The 21,262-nt window shown below is 47.9% G+C and overlaps 1 protein-coding gene across 2 annotated transcripts in view; it reads right to left on the bottom strand.

Moving 5' to 3' along the window:
* Nucleotides 1–1,669: 1,669 nt before the first annotated feature.
* The window catches only part of CSNK2A1 (casein kinase 2 alpha 1), a 46,564-nt gene continuing 26,971 nt past the window's right edge, over nt 1,670–21,262 (bottom strand). For both annotated transcript variants that reach the window (XM_081917150.1, XM_081917151.1), the window contains 10 exons: nt 18,158–18,259; nt 16,423–16,473; nt 15,157–15,216; nt 12,990–13,073; nt 11,611–11,721; nt 9,932–10,033; nt 7,902–8,002; nt 7,264–7,412; nt 5,511–5,597; nt 1,670–4,695 (listed from right to left, as the gene is read on the bottom strand). In XM_081917150.1, coding sequence (XP_081773276.1) covers nt 4,580–4,695; nt 5,511–5,597; nt 7,264–7,412; nt 7,902–8,002; nt 9,932–10,033; nt 11,611–11,721; nt 12,990–13,073; nt 15,157–15,216; nt 16,423–16,473; nt 18,158–18,259 — 963 coding nt within the window. In that variant the 3' untranslated portion in view covers nt 1,670–4,579. The remainder of the gene's footprint in view (nt 4,696–5,510; nt 5,598–7,263; nt 7,413–7,901; nt 8,003–9,931; nt 10,034–11,610; nt 11,722–12,989; nt 13,074–15,156; nt 15,217–16,422; nt 16,474–18,157; nt 18,260–21,262) is intronic.

Below are 21,262 nucleotides of genomic sequence, written 5' to 3'. Positions count from 1 at the left end.
AGAAGACTCCCTGGAAAAGACCCTGATGCTGGGAAAGATTGAGGGCACAAGGAGAAGGGGACGACAGAGGACGAGATGGTGGGACAGTGTTCTCGAAGTGACCAGCATGAGTTTGACCAAACTGCGGGAGGCAGTGGAAAACAGAAGTGCCTGGCGTGCTCTGGTCCAGGGGGTCACGAAGAGGCAGACACGACTAAACAACAACAAGCCTCAAGAAGTTGCTTCTAAGCGGAGGCCGTTACCCAAACGCTCGTTATATGAAAATTTACTTATCCTAACACAAGGAATCAGTACTAAAACCTCACTACACACACAGCAGATTCTGATGTCCAATCTGCTGGACCTTTGAGTTGTGCTGTAAAAAAATAAGCAGTCTTAAGTGAGCCTTGTTTTTTGTTTTGCTGGTCTGCGGCAGTCATTTTGCCAGAAAGTATGGTGGGGAGGAAGGGGGAGAGGTCAGACATGTAAGAGAGCATTTTTTTCCCTTCCATGTTTGCAAGGTTTCAGAGGGTTTCCCTGGTTTCCCCCCCAGCATTTGGAGGTCAAAATTCTGTGGTCAAGAACAGATTTGAGATTTCCCCACGGGAATTAATGGAAATCGTCAACTCATCATGCAAACACTCGCCAAACAATTCATTGAGAGCACATTATGTTTGGAAAGCGATAACTGTGTGTATCTTTGAAATAGCAGAAGGGTTCCAATCAAAATTAAAATGAAGGGAAGGCAGGTAGTGACTGAACAATTGAAAAATAATTTCTATCCCATCCTCTTTTTGAAGATGGACAGGATGGAAAAGTAAAGCTGATAAACCGCTCAGATTGGGTCACATTATTCATATAGGACCACCCAAAAAGGACTCTTTATAGCTCCAGACAAACAGCTGGGAGACACCAAATAAATTTTACCTAAGTTACAGTAAAAGAAAAAAGAGCAGATGGAGCTTCATCACCCTCTGCTGGCCAGCCTGGTCCAAAGAAAGAAGCTGCAGGGACAACATCGCCATTCCATTCTTTGATTAGGAGGGCACAGAAAGAACAGAACCAGATGGCTGGTGACTTGGCCTGGTCAATACTGCTGCAAATCTTGGATGCGAGAGCTTTTTTTGTGCGGTGTCCGTCTGTCTCGAGAGACAATGGAGGGCACCTCCAGAGGTTAAGTCAAACCACTGGAGAATCAGAGCCTGCTGTGACCGCAGAGACCAGTAACTCATAACTTCCTCCTGCACTGTTTTGGCTATGTTTGCAGCACCGAAAGGACCTCCCCAGGGTGCAAGCCTGGGCAGTATGTATGGAGGTCCTGGCATGCCCAGATGACAAGACCTCTCTCTCACTGATGGGATCCACAGGAAACCAGGACAATGAGTTTGGCACCAGCTTGGCTGCAGGAGTTGCCGGAAGGAGGCGTACAAGGTGCAATCCAACCACCTTAGGGACTCCACTCCAGATCTGTGTGAGGTTAACTCCTGAGCCTTTTCTTCTCCTGAGGATATCTTGCAAGGCTGCAGAGGTTTAGGGTCAGAGATTTCCTTCTCCTAGATGGGCTTCGATCCCAGGTGGATGAGCTCCACCTGCCCCTCACTTCCCTCTACCACACGTGCAGAAACCACAAAATCCCTGAGGATTCCCCACTACCGCCTGCTTTTAAAATGGAGCGACTACTGGGCTGGGGTGTAGTTTGGTTTCAATTATTTTATTTTAAAAAAATTAAAGACCTCCATGGCACAACTTCTTCCCAGCACAGTTAAGGGTTAGTTCTGAACAAGTACAATACAATTACAACCAATAAATTCAAAAAGGAAAACAAAAAAATAATAATAATAATCTAAATTTCAACAGATAAAAATAAAAAGGATCACTTCAAACAAGATTAAAAAAAACTTTTTCTTTTCTTCTTTTTAAAAAAACCTTTTTTAAAGTTAAGTTGCCAACAAGACTATCTGTATTGGCAATTGATTTTCCTGCCATCTAATACAATGCAGGGGGGGGCGCGGTGAAACCAGGAAGTGCTGAGAAATCCTTTTTAAAAATGTGTTCTGATACAAGGTATACAGATGAGGTAATTTACAACACAGATGCTGTTAACAATCTGCAGTTTCCTCGCGCTCCTTTCAAGACTGCTGCTTGGGTGGGCAGCAAAACTGGCATTAAGCACGGAGAAGGAAATTTGCTTGCATCGCTCCCTGAATCAGAAACCTCCTGCTCTCCCCTCACCTTCTCATGATTTAAGGTTGGATGCTTACTGAAATCTGCACCCTGGATGGGCTCTCCCCTCAACTGGTCTGCGACGTTAGGATACCCTTTAGCCCCATTTGCCAAGGAGGTGGACAGGAAGGAAAATCATCGCCTGCTTGAAGAGGTTTTTTGTAGGTCTCTCCATGCCGTGCAAAGATGGACACAACATTTCTGAATGCTGAATCTTTCACAGTCACTGGCTGTTGCCAAGAAGAGGTTGTCTAGCATGGGCCTAGCTTCCACATCCGGAGGCCATCAACCACCACAAATCCCCACCAGAGTTTCCAACAAGCTACCGCCGCGTGAATTTTTAAGTCCGAACTAACTTTCCAAGGTGGTGGTGGGGAGGCAACGGGGAACGCAGCTCAGGGTCTCATGTTCTTCGCTATGCAATTCACTCATGCTTCGACCACACCCTCAAAAGTGTCACAACCCAGAAGGACAAAAACGGAGGGGAAAGCAAAGTTAATAAAAACAGGAAGAAATACGTGGTTACCTAACTCCGACCCCCCAAAGTTGCATATATTATTGAAAAATCAAGTGATCGGTGCTCCCCCCGGAGGCAAACTGCCTCTTGAAGTGGTTGTCGAACGAAGAGGCAACTCTGGAGGAAACGGGGAGGGGTTGCTGTGCCTCCAAGTCTCCCCCATCAGTGGTTTGAATCAGGCGCTGAGCAGCAGCACGCAGAGAGCCACCCCTCTCTCCATCCTAAACTCCAGCGCTGCCAAGGTGCAAAAGGAAAAACGTATGCCGAGGGTCCGGGCGATGCTTTGGCTTGTGAGATGCTTCTGGTAAGGCTTCTTAGCGCTGTTTGCTACTAGAACCAAATCTGTGCACGGTGCAAAATAGACAGTGAAGGAGAAGCGGCCTGACCCTGCCCACCCACCTACCCCCAAGCCCCCCCCCCCCCGCTTCGTGGATTGGAGGGCCGCAAGCTGAGTTTTAAGAAGCATGGCGCTGGCACAGGGAGAACCTCTGCACAGGAAACGTAAAACCTAACCTTTTGATAAATTAAAAAAAAAAACAACCCCAACAGTTTTATTTACATCAAGGAATTCCAACACTGGATCTTTCAGCATAGGAAGGGCAAGAGTTATATACACACACGCTCACAGGAGGAAGCAGATACTCTCCATGGCTAGGGTTTCTGACAGATCCACCATCTTGTTCTTTGCTCTCTTTTCCTTTCTCTGTCAAAGTCTCGAGGCTGTTCATTCCTCCCCCACCCCTCCGCTTTCTATTTACAAGACCACGAGTTAGGTTGAAAATAAAACGAAAAGCAAAAAACAAAACCCCAGCATAGAGCGGCACCTCTCGCCACATGGCACGTGAGAGGAAGGTGAGCAGGTGAATTGTCCCGCTGTCAGTTTGCATGGTCCAGTTTGGGCGGAACCAACCAGCCAACCAGAAGCTTGAGTTGCTTTTAGAGAGAGAAACCCACTGACAAACGCATTTCCAAAATACCAAGCCAAGAAGACATTGATGGATCTTGCCAGGGGGCAGAGGGGAAGAGAGAGCGACTTATGGGAAGATGCCAAGACTCCTTTCAAGGGGGGACAAGTCAGCTTCCTTCTGACTTGGATCAGAATCCTGAAAACTTCTGAACGAGGACACGTGCAAGGGGTGAGGTGCTGCCGGTGAGCCAAGGGGGCTCACAGGAGAAGACCCCATTCCTACACGGAAGCTGCCGCCCCACAAACCTTTTGCTGCAACTTAAAATATTTGTTTTTGGTAGCGGAAACTCCTCCCACTCTAGCTGTCAATCGCAAAGAGGCAAAAATGACGCAACCACTGCTTAAAGACCTTCGTCCGTCCCGGCTGCCTTTTAAGGAGCGCAACTCAGGTATTCCCAAAAGGGGGAGAAAGCGAAAGGTCCTTGCAAGTCTCACCCCTCACCCCATCCCTGACGCGGCATCAGCCAGCAGAAAGGAATGGGGAAAGAGGGAGAGCTTTCCGGCAAGAACCGAGACCCTTGAGATACACAGTCATATCGCCTTGGATCTTACAAATAATAAAAGGAACAGGGAAAGTGTTGGGGGTGGGGAGAATTGTCCACGAAATACTCCATCTGCAGATTTTGTCAGGGAACCCCCTGAGATACGAAAAGTTCAAGTAAAAAAAGGGGGGAAATCGGCCTATATATTTTTCTTTTTTTTATGACTGAACTACTATAAATCCACAAGCAACTGTTCAGACATAACTCCTCCAAAGCATTCCGTCCCCTCCCTTCTCCCTTCCCACAACGCCGGGCACAAGCGGCTGCTGTTGTCCTGGGGAAGGAGGTGGAGGAACGACCTCGGCCCCAACCCGGCTCCGGTCAGGCATCTGGGAGACGGGGTGTCCTCCTCTACTGCTGGGCTCCCGCGGCAGCTGGAACTGGCATACCTAGGGTGTTGGCAGCAGCTATCACAGGCGAGCCCGCTAGAGGCCCCAGGGGTGAAGACGTTGGCACTGAAGAAAGCCCTAGATGGGAAGGAGAAGAGTGTTAGGGCCACGGAGGGGGCAGTTTCGCGTCAGAGCGTGGGGCCAGTGGCCCTGCCAGAGCCCAGCACCTTTGGGCCACTGCAGAAACGCTTGCTAACTCACTGCTGAACACATAAGCCAGCCACACAGAGAAAGCATCAAAGCAACGCGTTAAAAAAAAATCAAAAAATCAATCTGCGATGCTTCTTTTGCACATACCACCACCTGACGATTAAGCTATCAAGTGATAAACGAGCCATGTGCCATCCAGCCCTTTTGGGAGTCCTGGCACTTTGAAAGCATGTGAGGGAAACACTTGGGCATTGACACTTGGGCTCTGTCTTTCATGTATCTGTGTTCCGAATGCTTTCTGGAAGCTGATTTGGCCACAGTTTGTTGTGAAGAAGAGAAGTTTGGATTTGATATCCCACTTCATCACTACCCGAAGGAGTCTCAAAGCAGCTAACATTCTCCTTTCCCTTCCTCCCCCACAACAAACACTCTGTGAGGTGGGTGGGGCTGAGAGACTTCAGAGAAGTGTGACTAGCCCAAGGTCACCCAGCAGCTGCATGTGGAAGAGTGGAGATGCGAACCCGGTTCCCCAGATTACGAGTCCACCGCTCTTAACCACTACACCACACTGGGAAAGTGGCATATAAGTAAACTCAAATCAATCAACCAAACTCATGCAAACAGCTGGAACAGTAGGGTTTAAAGCATTTCCCAGACTGTACACCTCTGGCTGTGGGATGAGGCTCGCCCAGCAGAGGCCCACTAGCCCATGCAGGCACTAGTGTGGCTGATCGTGGACCCACCTGACAACATACTGGCGCTGCTGACGGGGGTGCTGCTGCCCGGCATGTTGGTTGAGCTCATCCGAGCCTGGTCCTTCACTATGGGGTCTGCAAAACACAAACAAACCAGGCATCTCGATTAGAACAGGGGCTGGATGCACTCCCGTTATTTCTGCATCACACATATTGCATGCCATTCAGCTGATTAGATCTGGGCGATATAGTGGTAAATTGTCTGAAACCAGTATGGCAATACCGGTTTCAGACATTATGAGCTGGAAATGCACTGTGGTGGCCGGGAATCCACAGTGTATTCCCTGCCCAAATTGCCTGCAGACGGTGGGGAGGAAGAAGATGCAGAGATACATTCCATACATCATGATGTACAGTGGTGCCTCGCAAGACGAAATTAATCCGTTCCGTGAGGCTCTTCGTATAGCGGTTTTTTCGTCTTGCGAAGCAAGCTCATTGACAGCTTAGCGGATTAGCGCTACAGCTGTCAAGCGGCTTCCAGCGATCAGCTGTTAAGCGGCTTATCAGCGGAACAGCTGATAAGCGGCTTAGTGGCTTTAAAAAAGGAAGAAAAAAGCGGAAAAAAACCCGCGGGGGGATGCAAGATTTTTTTCGTCTTGCGAAGCAACCCCATAGGGGAATTTGTTTTATGAAGCGCCTCCAAAACGGAAAACCCTTTCGTCTAGCGGGTTTTTCGTCTTGCGAGGCGTTCGTCTTGCGGGGCACCACTGTATCAGAACACTGTGGTATTTAGCTGCTGGTATATCACAATGTTGAAAACCAGGTATCGCCCAGCCCTACAGCTGGTGATCACAGGTTTCATTTATTTAAGCAGGGAAGTCTCCAGCCACGGAGGCTGTGAAGAGAAGCTGGAATATGGATGGGAAGGCCTGGCAAGAATCCCACCTCACACATGCAGCCTTGCATATTGGGAAGGCAAGTATTGCTGGAGATGCAGCTTGGTGGTCAGGGTTTGGCATGACAACTGCCGAATTACTCTCCGTTTCCTAACAGGTATAGTTCACACAAGTTGCAGAACCCAGGTTTTGTTGGTAGGTGCAGAAAGCCAGGGCTGCTGCAGCGCAGAGAAATCTCATCCCTGAGCTGGAGGCTATCCGGATGGAGGAAAAGAAGGAAAGGCAAACTGTTTGCCTACTCTTAAAAACATCCCTCATCAGGATGGCAACTCGCTGGTAGATCAATTGCGGAGTGTGATTTGGGACTGGTGGGATCTAAGCAGGTTTCACTATACCCAAGAGAGCTTCCCACTGGCGGGGAAGGGAAAGGGGGAGGCAAAATCCCAAAACACTTTTATTCCCACGAGCCCTTGTGACAACAGGACATATACAGGGCGAGTCCTTTAAAAGAGTACACACGTTCCACAGGGCCTCTTTTAGAAGACTCACCCTGTAATATTGAGACACAAAGCAGCATCTTCGGCTGCAAAACTGCCTGACAGTCAAGAGGCAGATTCTTCATGAATGTGGAATATTTTCACAAGAACTGCAGGATTCAGCTGGGCTGTTTGGGAAGCTCAGGGATGGGAGGGAACAGGCAGCTTACTTGCTCCCACCTCCTTTCACCGCCCCGAATAAAGCTCGGCTCCGATGAGATTTTGCCATATGCAGCTCACAGATTTTGAAGTTATTTTGTGGCTTTCCAAGGAAGGAGAAACGGGCTCAGGATGCCCTTTCTGGTGCACCTCTCCCTCCTCCCTGACCTTTGCCCCTTTGAAAGTCTGAAAAGCTAGGCCCAGACTCACAAAAGTAAGGGTGCTCCATGGCTTCTCTCGCCGTCAGACGGGATTGGTGGTCGTATCGCAGCAACTTGTCCAAGAAATCCAGGGCCTCGGGGCTGACCAAATGCTGATTCTCGCTGTGGACGAAGCGCTCCCATCGCTTGCGGGAATGCCTATGAGCCAGGTGGGGGGAGAACACAGAGTGAATGGATGAGTCCCCCTTGGGCAGCCTCTGTTAACCCTACCAGCATACAAGTATTTCTGCACGTTGTCAGCGACTCTTAAGAATGGAAAGAGGAACGCACACAAGTAACTCGAAGTCAAGTCGCCTGCCGTTTCTATAGCGCCTTACAAAGCAGTTTTGGCACTGCATCGTTTCGGAGATGCAAGTGGAAGGAAGCAAAAAGGACATGTCCCTTCCAGACCACTAAATAGAGAAAAGACACCTCAAGGCAGCCCTGTCTAGGGAAGTTTTTAATGTTTGGTGCTTTATTGTGTTAGTTTATGTGTTGGAAGCCGCCCAGAATGGCTGGGGCAACCTAGTCAGGTGGGAAGCGAACTATTATTATTATTATTATATTATAATATTATATTTATGGAACTGGGGAGGGGATGGCCTCAAAAAGTTTGGGAACCACTGTGTTAAATCAATCTCATCTTACCTGCCCAAGATGTCGTTGAAACGGGGGTCAAGCTCAATGTTGTATTTGTCAATGTAGTCGTACAGGTCTTCTGTCCCGAGCACCTTAGCTATTCTCACCAACTGTAAACAGAATGCGTAAGCCAGCATGTGGAAGAGTAGCGGCTGGGAGACGGGGCAACGAATCGGGGAGGCCTCCTGTTCAAGTCTTGCCTCTGGCACGATCTCGCTTTGGGCAAAGCACTCTTCCCTCTCGGCCTCAGTCCACCCACCCACCCGCCAATATCGGGAACAACATTACTGAGTTCCCTTACAGGGTCACTGTAAGGATCACAGCTAGGTAATAAAGGCCAAGCGCTCTAAACCCTTGAAAGCACTATATGAGTGTTAATTATAATGACGGCTCATCTTTATATTTTGAGATATTTATGTACTGTCCTGTGTACAAGCCACAGGATGGTTGACAACAAGCAAATGGGATTTTTAAAAAAATCCATAAAGCAACTAATGCTTTAAAAAAAAAAAAGTAGCAAATCAATAAGGAACAGCTGCTAATAGCAGCAGCCATCAGGTTTCTCCTTTTCCAAATGCCTGCTGAAAAAGATGTGCCTGAACTATAGAGAGACGGGGCAAAACGCACTTCATTAAAGAGCGAGTTCTCTCAATTCACACAAAGAGCCTCCCTGTGTCAGCTACAGAACAGGCCCATGTGACACCAAGTGCCATTAAAAAACCTTACACGGGAACACCAATCTTGACTTTGATGAAATGTGATTTCCCCAAATAAGCAGCTTCAGCTGGAAGACGGTGATCACAGCCACTTCAGGCACCAGGAGGTTAACTTCCCCCATGGCAGAAACACGAGCTTCTCGGGGCAGTTGTGAGATATCAGAAAACACGATATGATCACTGTCATCCGCCCGACAATCCCTGGCAGCTGCTCTTCATTTCCCCGTTGAGAGTATTTGCAGGGCAAGTCAAGAGCAGTGGCGTCGCAAGGTAGGGGCGGTGTACCCTGGGCTCCACGTCTGGGAGGGTGACAAGAAGGCACCCAGTGGGGTGCTTGCCCAGGCGCGGAGGCGCGAGCAGCCATCGCGCCGCCACAGCCGCATGTGCAGGATCCTCCATTTGCGGCTGCAGCCGCGAGCAGAGGATCCCACCATCGTCTGTACGGCTCTCGGGCAGTGCCAGTGGCAAACCTCTACGCACAACGCATGCGCGGTGTTGCATGCATGCGCTGTGTGTAGCGACGCTGCACGTGTGCTGTATGTAGCGGTTTGCCACCAGCGCCGTACGGCCGGTGGTGGGATCCCTCCTCCCTGGCTCGCTGTAAGCGGCTCCTGCTTTGCCACTTTGCAGCGAGCCAGGGAGGAGTAGATGGGAGCCATGGCTCCCGAGAAGACGATCTTGCAGCTTTGCCAGCGCCCCAGCAAAGCAGCATGGCTCTTCCCCCTTCCTCCGACAGCTCGGGGTCCTTGGGAGTTGCGGGCATGGGGGAGCAGAGACATAGGAAGGAGCGGCGGACCTTCAGCGCCCGCCCACAACTCCCAAGCCTACCCCGAGCTGTCAATGTGGGGGGAGGGTGTGACAAGAAATATTCCACACCGGGTACCACCTGGGCTTGCTACGCCTCTGGTCAAGAGATCTGTTAGGCAAGCGAGCCTTGGATGAACATGGGCTAGCATTAGACTGCCATACTCAGAGCACACCCAGTGACGTCTAAATCTTGAGTCTGGCTTAGCCGAATACCACCCATGTACATTGCTTCATGTCAGCTTGCAGCCAATACGTGCTAGCTAAAACCACTGAAACCAGATTGGAAGTGAAACTGAATTTTATATCTGTGACCCATGGTAGCACCATTCATACGTGCAGGTCCTAACTGGAGGTGACGGCGATCAAATGAGAAACGTGCATGTGAGCCAATCCAGTTAATTCTTGATTTTTCCATCCCCTGGGAAGCTGAGAACATGCAGGGCGCAAAAGTCACAGAGGAAGAGAAAGCCCTGTGCCTGAACATCACCATCCTATCTCTTTCACTCTCTCTCTCACCTGATCATAGTTATCATGACCATGGAAGAAGGGCTCCTTTCGGAAGATCATGCTGGCGAGCATGCAACCCAAGCTCCACATGTCCAAGCTGTAGTCGTACATCTGCAAAGGAAGCAAAAGCAGGCCCATCGGTCTGATGCACTTAGCAGGCGTGAAAGGGGCAAAAAGAACACTGCAAACCAAGCCCTGTCGCGTGTGAAAAACACATCCCCACGACAAGTTGACAGCAACCAGCTTGGCACAAAGAAAATACACACTACAGGGAGAGGAGTCCCTGTAGTTCTTCAGGGGTTACTCAAATCTGAGTGCTCACTGGAAGGATTGGACTCTCCTTCATTGGAGGTTTTTATGGCCGGATGGCCATCTGTCGTGGACGCTTTAGTTGAGATTCCTGCATTGCAGGGGCTTGGACCCTTCTAATTCTACGATTCTGTGTTAGTGGAACCAGGAAGAAGGCCTTCTCGGTAGTGACGCCTGCCCTGTGGAACACCCTCCCATCAGATATCAAGGAAATAAACAACTACAGTAGTACCTCTGGTTGTGAACGGGATCTGTTCCGGAGGCCCGTTCACAACATGAATACAACGCAACCCACAGCGGCGCGTCTGCACACGCGTGGGTTGCGATTCGCCACTTCTGCACATGCGCATGATGTCATTTTGCGCATCTGCACATGTGCGAGCGGCAAAACCCAGAAGTAACCCTTTCCAGTACTTCTGGGTCGCTGTGGGACGCAACCTGAAAAAACATATCATGAAGCAAACATAACATGAGGTATGACTGTATCCAACTTTTAGAAGACATTATTGTACTTTAATATTTTGCTGGAAGCAGCCCAGAGTGGCTGGGGAAACCCAGCCAGATGGGTGGGGTATAAATTTTATCATCATCATCTGAAAGCAGCCCTGTTTAGGGAAGTTTTTAATGTTTGATGCTTTAGCGTGTTTTTAATATTCTGCTGGGAGCCGTCCAGAGTGGCTGGGGAAACCCAGCCAGGTGGGTGGGGTATAAATCATAAAGTATTGTTGTTGTTGTTCTTTCAAGGAACAACACCCAAGAGAGAGAAGCAGATTCTTTCATCTGCTGAGACAGAGTTGCTGTGACCACTGCCATGTTACAGACAGGGACAATCCATACCTGATTCAGGCCCAGAGACTGGTCCATTGGGAAGAATGGGGCACTTCCCCACCAACCTCAATCTGCATCCAAGCCAGCCCCAACTTGCCTGCCTGCTTTCTGGCAACCAGAGGGAGGCAATAGGCGTCGCCTTCTTCCTCTTTAGTGTCAGTGATGACCTTGCAGAACTTAGCGAGGAGGAGCGCGGTGCAGGCAAAAACCAGAATTAGTTGGCTCTGGCTCCACCTGCTGGCAGCCTCCTGCCTTAAACCCCTGAAAGCCCCAGATGGGCAGCAGCCAGCAATCTTTGGAGCAGAGTAAACGAAATGAACCCTCCATCAATTCCACACCCAAACTGAAAGCTAAGTAGGTAAGGATGCAGTTAGCACCAGGGGTGTCTAAAATGAGAATGGAAGGAAATGCAGTTCTACCTGGAGGGGAAGGGGGAAAGAGAAACGTTCAAGTGATTTTTCTAACCTTAGGGCTGAATGCGCTTGTGTTCTTTAATTGTTTGAGCTGCTTTCCCACAAACCTGATTATTTCCGTAGGTGGGACACAGTTACCTGATAATCTACGAGGAGCTCTGGGCCTTTGAAGTATCTAGAAGCCACTCGGACATTGTACTCTTGGCCAGGATGATAGAATTCAGCCAAACCCCAATCTATTAGCCGGAGCTAAAAAGAGAAAAGGGAAAGGAGACTGAGGAGGAGGAGAAACCTCTTTGCCTTGGCCTGCATCTTCCAGTGACTGTGCAGATTGCTTGCTGCAGGAAATAACAGCATCAGAAATAAATGGAATGTTATGAAATGATGCGAAGATTTAATTGAGCGGAAGCGCAAAACGTAACTGACACCATCTGGCGTGGTCAGGGACAAAAATAGTGCAATCGAACTATTGAACTGTGAGTGAGAGGGAGGAGTAGGAGGGCAGAGGATAATTCTGCTCTGATGAGTAGCCAAGGCCTGGAAAATAGGAGTCAAACCACCAAAAAGCAGTGTTTCTCAGATGAAAGATCAATAATTACAGCAATGAATAGCTTCGGCTCAAAGTTCACACAAGGGTAAATTAGACAAGCAGGCTGGGGGGGGGGGAGAGAGAAAAATACAAAACGGAAGAAACGGAAAAAAATCAATTTGACCCTTGAAGAGTTGAAATGGGAGCTGCAGAAAACATCCCTCTTCCTTCTCAGCACACCACGCACCAGTCTTTGCCCAACCTGGTGTCCTCCCCAATGTTATGGACTACAACTCCCATCATTCTCAGCCAGGACAGCCAATTCTCAGGGGCTATGGGAGCTGTAGTCCAAAATGTCCAGGAGGAACCATGTTGGGGAATCCTGCTGTACAATATCTCTGCTCCTTGCCGATATATTGTGAACTGAGATCTACAGATGAATAGTGTGCCAATTTAATAAATAGCGATAATAATAAAAACAACAGTATCTTCAACATTTTACATTGTACCTTGAAATGAGTGGTCATGTTTTTCCCCGAACGACAAACCATCATCACCAGCCTCCCCTTGTGAGGTGTAGCCACAAGGAACATACCTTATAACTTACTCTTAGTTCACAAAGAATGGAGGTGAAGTCCAATAGGCTTGACCAGTATCCTGCATGAACCAACTCTGTTCTGGGACATGCTCCAGAACGCTTGCAACACGACAGGGTTCTGCAGCACATACCCAGAGCAGCTTTGGTAGGTCAAGTACTCAATGAAGGTGAAACGTCTGAATGCCAACAGGAGTTTTGCAGAAGCTAAATGTGGAAGATTTCACTCCTACCTTCCATACTAATCTCTTTTTGGAAATCTCTTTTCCACTCCTGCTACTAACAGGCCACAAACACACACAGCAGCAGCAGCAGCAGTGCACCAGAGGAATTTTGCTTCCGCCACAATTAAATCCCGACTAGAAACAGAGGACAAAGACCCCCAAGCCTTACCTTTCTGTGTTCATGGTCAATCATGACGTTGTGGGGTTTGACGTCTCTGTGCATTATCCCCATACTGTGGCAATAGTCCAGGGCCTGGGGAAAAGAGGTACGTGGATCATGAACAAGAGCCTAAGAACATCAGAACAGGCCAGTGGCCCACCTAGCCCAGAATCCAGCTCTCACGGTGGCCAACCAGATGCCCGCGGGCATCAGAGATCAGATCCCCACCTCGCTCGTTTTAACTTTTATCTGTATGAAAATCCGCATGGTGCTTTGCAGCCCTAAACAGAGCCTTCCCAAAGGTCGCAGGAGCGGAATCAAACGGCAAGAGTGCAGTTGAGTGAGGAGACAAAGACTTTTCACAAGGGAATGTCAGATGAAGAGTTCCCACTAGCTGGTCGAAAAGGAAGGAAGCTAATTAAACCTCCCTCAAGAGGGAGTTGCACAACTTACAACACCACAAAACAGAAAAGGTCTCAAGTTCCAACCAGAAATGCTTGTGATGCAGGTGGGAAGCTAAATAAAGGTGCAGAGGCTGACTGGAGCAGGCAGGCAGGATCCATTGAAAGTTAGCCCTGCTTCCTATTGAAAGCCTCTCAGATTGCCACGTTACTGGAAGCTACAGTAGGTAGCTGTGCTGTGAAGCAGGAGTGGGGAAGTGGGGAACATGGCACTGTTAAATTACAACCGCTGGAAGCCCCAGTCATGGGAGTTGGAGTCCAACAACATGTCGATGAGCACAGGTTCCCCATGCTTGATTAACTGGGAATGTTGGGAGAGGCCAAAAGCTTCAGCAGCATCTATTGCCATTGCCCTATGTGTAAGGCATCAACGTCCTAGCTCCAAGGCACTGGTCTTCAACTGCTGGGGGTGGGACCTGCTAGTGGGTTATGGCCTGATCCAAGGCAGGTTTTGCCTACGGGAGCAAAACCGCCATGCATATATATAGTAGAAGATTAAGAACTGGGTCCTCAAATGCATGCTTGAGTTAAAAGTGAGTCCTGGGCCTGAAAAAAGTGGAAGGGGTTTCAATCAGCATTAGAACCTCAGATATTTAAGTTCATCACCAAACGGCACCTTAAACCTAGGTTATGTTTGCCACAACGGAATGTCTAGGCAGCATTATTTTACTGCAGTGGGGTTTTTAATTATTATTATTATTATTATTATTATCATCATCCATTTCATTTCTATACCACTTTATATTTTGAAGAAAAATCTCAAAGTGGTTTACCACACATTAAAACATCGAGACAGTCCAGAATAAAACAAATTCAACCTTCAAGGATTATATTTCAGACCCTTCTCTAAGTGGCATTTTGCTTTCCCCATATTGATCTGCCTACTTAATTTATATCGCTGCACCACAGCAGAAGTACTCTAGGAAGGCAGTGTGGTGTAGAGGTTAAGAGCGTCAGACTAGGACCTGGGAGATCAGGGTTCAAATCCCCACTCAGTCATGAAGCTCGCTGGATGACCTTGGAGTCAGTCGCAGCCTCCTAGCCTACCTCACAGGATCGTTGTAGGGATTAACTGAGGAGGAGGGGTAAACCTTGCACTCCTTGGAGGAAAAGGTGGGAGGTCAGTGCAATGAATAAGCCCTTCTGCTTACCTGCATAAGAAATCTGGAGGGGCCAGAGGCAGACGGAGATGTCCGCTGAAGATACTGGCATCTAGAGATTTCCATGTTGTCACAAATGGACCTACGCCAGTCGCAAAACGCGCCTAGCTAATTTCGAACACTGACTTCAACCATGTGCATGTTAAGAGGATGCCATAGGCTGCACCAAATACCTCAAAGAGCCTGATAAGGCTCCTGGGCTTACGCTCTGCAGCCCTGCTCTAATAAATCACATGCACAGTCCACATGGCACTTGGAGCGAAGTACTGACAGCCATCGAGAAGAGGCACCAATATCCATGCTAAACATTACCAGTGCTAAATATTACTAGCACTTCTGGTAATCACGGTAATGGATCGATGGAACAAGTGACAGCTCCGAGGCAAGCAGGATCTGCCTGGGCAATGTTAGGTTATGTCTGGAACACAAATATTCTTCAGAATAACCAACAGAAGAGAGAAATCCTTCAACTCCTCAGGGCGGCTGGTTGCCATTTCTCAGCCAACCTCATGCTTCACCTCCCATCTCAAACAGGAAGGGAAAAGGCAGACTCACCTTCAAGATTTCATACATGTAGAACCGGATGTCGTAGTCTGTTAACGTTTGGTATAATTGCTGTAAGACATCAACGTTAAAAAATTAAGTTTTCAAGCAACGAATTATGGGGGTTTGTTTGTTTTTTGTCATCCATTACAGGGCGTGTGATGAGGAGGGTAATTCAGTATTTGGGGACATTATTGAGGCTCTGTCACACATTATGCAGAGACCAGTGCTTTTTCCCAAGGGGTATTCAAGGGTGTGCAGTACCGGCACTTCTTTTCGTTGTTGTTAAAAGGGACTTTTAACTTACTGTAACAACTTCATGATGAGTACCAACACCTATTGTTCTAGAAAAAAGGCACTGGTGGAGACCAACCTGGATAGCTACCAAGTGTACACTCAGGACAAAGCTGCAGCCAATCGTTACTCCCTAATGAGGGGACCTGTAAGTAACACATGTGCACCTGCGTGCATGCACACTAACTACCTGCTTGCTGTGTTCATCTCTTAGTTCTAGATCAGGGATGGCCAACTCCTCAGAGACTGCGATCTACTCACAGAACAAAAAACTGGCAGTGATCTACCCATTTGCGGGAAGGTCAGGGCAAAACTGTTGAGCTTTTTTAGGGAGGAAAATCCCGTTTTTTGGTTTGTTTGTTTTTGTTTTCTAAGAGGTTCAGGTCAAAGTTGTTGAGCTTTTTAGCTTGAGATTGAGGGGACAGGGGGCCAGATTCTATTTTACCAACACTAAGGAAAGAGAGCCAGCGATCGACTGCGATCTACCAAAACCTTGCAGGGATCTACCAGTAGATTGTGATCGACCTGTTAGACATCCCTGCTCTAGAGGAACAACAGAGTTCCTAAGCTACCTCACAGGGTTGCTGGGAATATAAAAATGGAGGAAAGGAGGGGGAGAACTACCTGTGCTGCCCTGAGCTCCCTGGCAGGAAGGGAGAGACAGTCACTCAATAAAATGAATGAATGAAATGCCAAGTGCCTTTTGTAGACTAAACATGGTGGTGTTACTGTTATCTGCTGGAATAAACAAACTTTTATCCGGTGGAAGTAACTGGCCTTGGGTAACTTGATCGCACTTTACCAAAAATGACTTACATTTTTAATTTCCTTTTCATTGAAATCAGAATTGGGCGGGACCTCAAAAGGTCATTTGGGTTGAACCCTCTGCCGATCTAGGACGTTCACTATTGCAGCATCCCCAAACCAGGCATGTATCCATCCTTAAATACTCTGAAACCCCAAAGGCTGAGTGACAAACCATACCTTAAAGTCTGTGTTGTTTACATGTTCGAAAACCAAGGCTGGGGTGCGAGACTAGGAGAAGGAAACCAAAACAGTCAGTCATGTTGGGACCTTCCTTGCTTTATAGGCCTAATACTTATCCACACATACATGTCCCCACTTCTCCGCCATCCTTAGCAGGAGGTTTTCAGCATCTGACTAGTTGCAGTTACACCAAATGCAATAGCCCACATTTCCACAAAATCTAGAAGGAACTGCAGGGAGGGGGAGCTTCCTCTGAGAGAAGCTAATCTGATTAAAAGGCCTGATCTGATTAAGCAATTCGAAAATAGGATTAGAGGAAAACCAGAGAGCAAACAGGGAGCGGGGCTGTGCGGAGGTAATGCTGCATCTTATGATCAATAGATGCCTGAAATGCCAACATGTTTTATATTTAATAAAGTGCTAGGAGTTCTCCTGCTGTGTCATTACTTGGGACGACAAAAGCAGCTCATACGTGTACACTATTCTGTGCTCTTTTTAACCTGCTACCCCATTCGAGTGAAGCATTTGCTACCTCTTTCTCACAGTCAGATGGATAAACGGGGAGAGGGGGGTTTGTAATTCACAAGCTGGCCCACTCGGCAGGCTTTTCACCCACTAAAAGCACAGCCCCCCCCCCGAGCTCTTTCACAGCCCACATTTCCTGTGAGTGCAGACAGATTATTCAAGCAGGGGCGCATTACCTCTCCTCCCTTCCACAAAAGGACCGCGTAACCGGAAATGCCGAGATAATACAGCTTGACTGCACACTTGCATTCCCAACGCTGAGCACCAGACACACACACACACACAGAAAGTCATCGGTGTCAGAGACACAAGCAAAGAAGCTGTTCTTCGACAATCTATCTGCCTTGTCCTACTGGCATCTGAAGACGAACACCTTTCTCGGCATCCCGCCGGATAGGAGGCGAGGAACTTGTGGCGCTTCCGATTGCTGCTGGCCCTCAAGTTCCATCATCCCTTTCTATTAGCCCAACTGGTTGGGACTCAACAGTTGAGGTCCAATGGACCTCTGGAGGGCCAAAGGTTCACAACAAGGGGTCTCAGGGCGGTTCACAACATAAAAATACAAGGTAAAATAAATAATAAAAATAAGAGCAAAAACAACCCAATAACCCCCTTCCTCCCTCAATTTTTTTTTTAAAAAGGGCATAGGATATAAGTTGGAACAACCAAATCCCTGGTTAAAGAGGAATGTTTTTGCCTGGCGCCTAAAGGTGTATAATGAAGGTGCCAGGCGAACTTCCCTAGGGAGAGCATTCCACAGATGGGGAGCCACTGCAGAGAAGGCCTGTTCTCATGTTGCCACCCTCCATACCTCTCGAGGAGGGGGCACACAAAGGAGGGCCTCCGATGATCATTGCAGGGTCTGGGCAGGTTCATATGAAGAGAGGCAGACCTTGAGGTACTGCGGTCCTGAGCCGCTTAAGGCTTTATAGCTCAAAAGCTGGACTCAAAAGCCCAGTCCAGTCTAGCATTCAGTTTCCAGCAAATGGCAGCTACCTCTTCTTCATCTCTTGCACCTGACACTCAAAGGCAGGCTCTCTCTGCAGAAGCAGGTCCCACTGGGCTACTATGATGACTCCTAAACACTGACGGATGTCTCTCCCCGGAGTTTGTCCAGCCCTTTTACGAACCAACTGTCACAGCTTCCTTTCTCCCCTCCGCTTACCGCGCAGTCCTGGAGCTGCTCCAGAACCTCAGAGCTACTCACCACAGGGTCTTTCACTATATCTGCAAGGGTGATGATGTTGGGGCCGCCTCGCAAGTTCTCCAAGATTTTGATTTCACGCTTGATTTTCTTCTTTTTCACAGGCTGGTGAGAGAAATGCCCGTTTACCCAAGGCGACGTTTCAAGCCCAAGTGAAGCCAGTGGGAGTGCGGGGAAAGAATCCCACTGCAGCTTTGAAAGTACTGCTGCACCTGGTTTTTATTATTGGCTCTTTTTAATTTTACAGAGAACAATCTAGCTGTGAGTTCCTACCCAATTTTCATTTTAAACTGCTGACTGCAACTTGGAAGCCTGTGTCGCACCTGAAAAAGTGGGTCAAAGTGTGTGTGTGTGTGTGTTTGTGTGTGTGTGTGTGTGTTTATCTTATGCACACACACCATGGATTCCTATACCAGGCCAGATGAATACTTCAATCAGCTCCTAGCATCTGATCCGAATGGAATGAATGAGGCAAGCCAGGAAGTTCACAAGCACCATAAGATGACCATCTCATTCAACACCAGGAGGTTCAGTATTGAGATTACCGTCATTTCCACCTCCCACAGCTAGTAGCCCTAAATAAGGCCACCTTTCAAGTATTTTCCCAACGCTTTCTGAATGGCCCAGCAGCCATTGCAACATCGCATGAACCCATATACCAAGCTGGGCAGCATGTGAAGAAGAAATGCCACCTTTAATTTCAATGGCTGGGCCACAAAGAACCACGTCTTAGGGGATCTGGGCTTGTTTCTCTCAAAACTGCAGAACACGCACACACACACCTGTTGCATGACAAAACACTTCTTAAATAAAGGGGAAACTGAAAAACAGTTTGGAATATTGCGTGGAAGGCTGAGGTTATGAAGAAAAACATGCTAAGCCCCAAGCCCTTGAGAACATCTAAAGAGACCCTTTGGATCTTGGTGAATAAGACTTAATTGCTATCCTCCAACTCGTAATTAACAAACCGTGTAATAAATACTCAGGAGCCCAAATAGTTCAAGGCTTCCCAGACTGGTGCCCTCCAGATGTTTTGGACAGGAACTCCCATTAGCCCCAGCCAGCGCAGCCATTGGGTTTGGAGACCCAAACATCTGGAAAGCTGGGAGTTCATTGAAAGCTTGCATGAAGCTTTCTGCATAAGAACACAGGATACTCACCTGCCTGCCCTGTTTGCTCATTTCTAGCTCTTCTCTGTCCTTCCCACTAAAACAGGCCAGCTCAGCCACTTACAAGATATTGCATGTAAACTGTAAGTGCTTGTAGTGGCTTGGTCGACCAAGTGGTGAACGTCGAACCTCTTGCCGAGGCAGCTGTCATGTCTGGGGGAAGCTAAGCCAGGCCACCTGTTTCACCATCTGCCTTAACCTTGGTCAAAGCCTAAGCTTCATCAGAGATACGCAAAGCGACTTTATTCCATTCTTGTGCTAACCCATCATTGTGGTTACTGGCTGCCTGCATTCAGGGCTGCCCAGGCTCGAGCACACATGCCCCAAATTTGCTGCTTGAAATGTTTTGGGATTTTAGGCCTTTGTGCCTGTTTTGAGTCAGCTTGCACTACCTACTCCAATTTTATTGATCAAGCTCACACAAATAGGGATATAAATTGTCGGCAATCTAAAAGGAGATTTCCTGCTCTGCTTTATCCTAAAGTTTAACGTGCATCTCCTCAAGGTTTAAATCTGTTGCTTTTTATCCCATTCTCAGCACACACAATGAGTAGCATCTCCCCCTCCCCACTGCTTCGCAGTCATTTAGCACACACACAAACACGCCACCTTCCAGGTGGAACCCTAGAAAGCACTTGAAACCTGCAAGAAGGGAGAGGAATTTTAGGATTCAGCTGCACCGCAGGCGATGATGTGCCGTTTGCCAGATTATGTTTCAAGCAGCTTCCAGATCATGTCTAAAACTTCTCTGAGAGGCTGGAAACCACCAACCGGAGGGAAATTCCAGCGTGAAGTTGCAAGCGAAGTTCTACTAGCCAAACAGAACAATGGCTACAGAAAGCCAACATCTGCCGCTAAGAAAGCCACTCAAAACCAGATGGTGAGCATTTGCAGAGGACGAGTAAGGCCAGGGCATCATTAACATTCAGCAAGCTCATTACTGCCTCTACTTTAAGAGAAAGCTGGGCTTCATGCAAGCAGCTCTAAACGGCCATTTGGTGTCAACCTAAGGAGCGGAGACTTTAACAACTTGTTATTCTCCAAAGGGAGATAGAAGGGTTTTCAACTACTGTAGAAAATACTGGAGTGTTGTTGTATTTACAGTCCAGTTGAAACATTTGCTTTGCCAGAAGCCCATCTGCAGCTTATGTTCTCTCAACTATTCTGAGCATTTTCGGAACATTTTCCAAATTAGTTCCAACTTCCCCCTATTTCCCTTAAATCTCTCCAAACCACCCACTTGGTTTTGAAAGCTTGCACCCCTAAGCACGGGAGTATTTAATTCTTTTCTCCCATGCCTTCTTAAATTAGGCTATTCTAATTCTTGTTGGCTTCTAAGTTGTAGCGTTTTATGCTCTATATTATGTGTATATTCTTAATTCTGTACACCTTTCATATATCCTATAAATGTAGAGCAGCTTTAAAATCTTATCAACTGGGCAAGGGGTTTTTCCCTTCACTTCACTTCAATTTATTTATTAAATTTATATACTGCCCTTCATCTGAGGATCACAGGCTGGTTTACAGTATAAAATCACATCAGTCATTCCACCATATACCCAGGGTACATCCACATGACAGTTGCAGAAAATGTTGAGGAATATGGGGCTGCTAATAGCGACCCACACTAATGTGTCAGAGCAGAGGCCAGTCATTCAAGTGCCACCCCACCCATCACAGGACAACATTTAGAAACTTGCCCTCAACAGTCAAATGACTCAAGGTCTTGCAAACTGGCTGTAACACGTCCCTCAAAAATATGAACTCTACGTCCTTTACAAGTGGGTACCCATTATCAAGTGGGACGTGGGTGGCACTGTGGGTTAAACCACAGAGCCTAGGGCTTGCCGATCGGAAGGTTGGTGGTTCAAATCCTTGCAATGGGGTGAGCTCCCGTTGTTCGGTCCCTGCTCCTGCCAACCTAGCAGTTCGAAAGCAC

This window comes from Podarcis melisellensis (genome assembly GCF_964234715.1).
Source record: "Podarcis melisellensis genome assembly, chromosome: 6".
In the NCBI taxonomy this organism is placed as follows: Eukaryota; Metazoa; Chordata; class Lepidosauria; order Squamata; family Lacertidae; genus Podarcis; species Podarcis melisellensis.
This window is presented reverse-complemented; position numbering and strand designations above follow the sequence as displayed.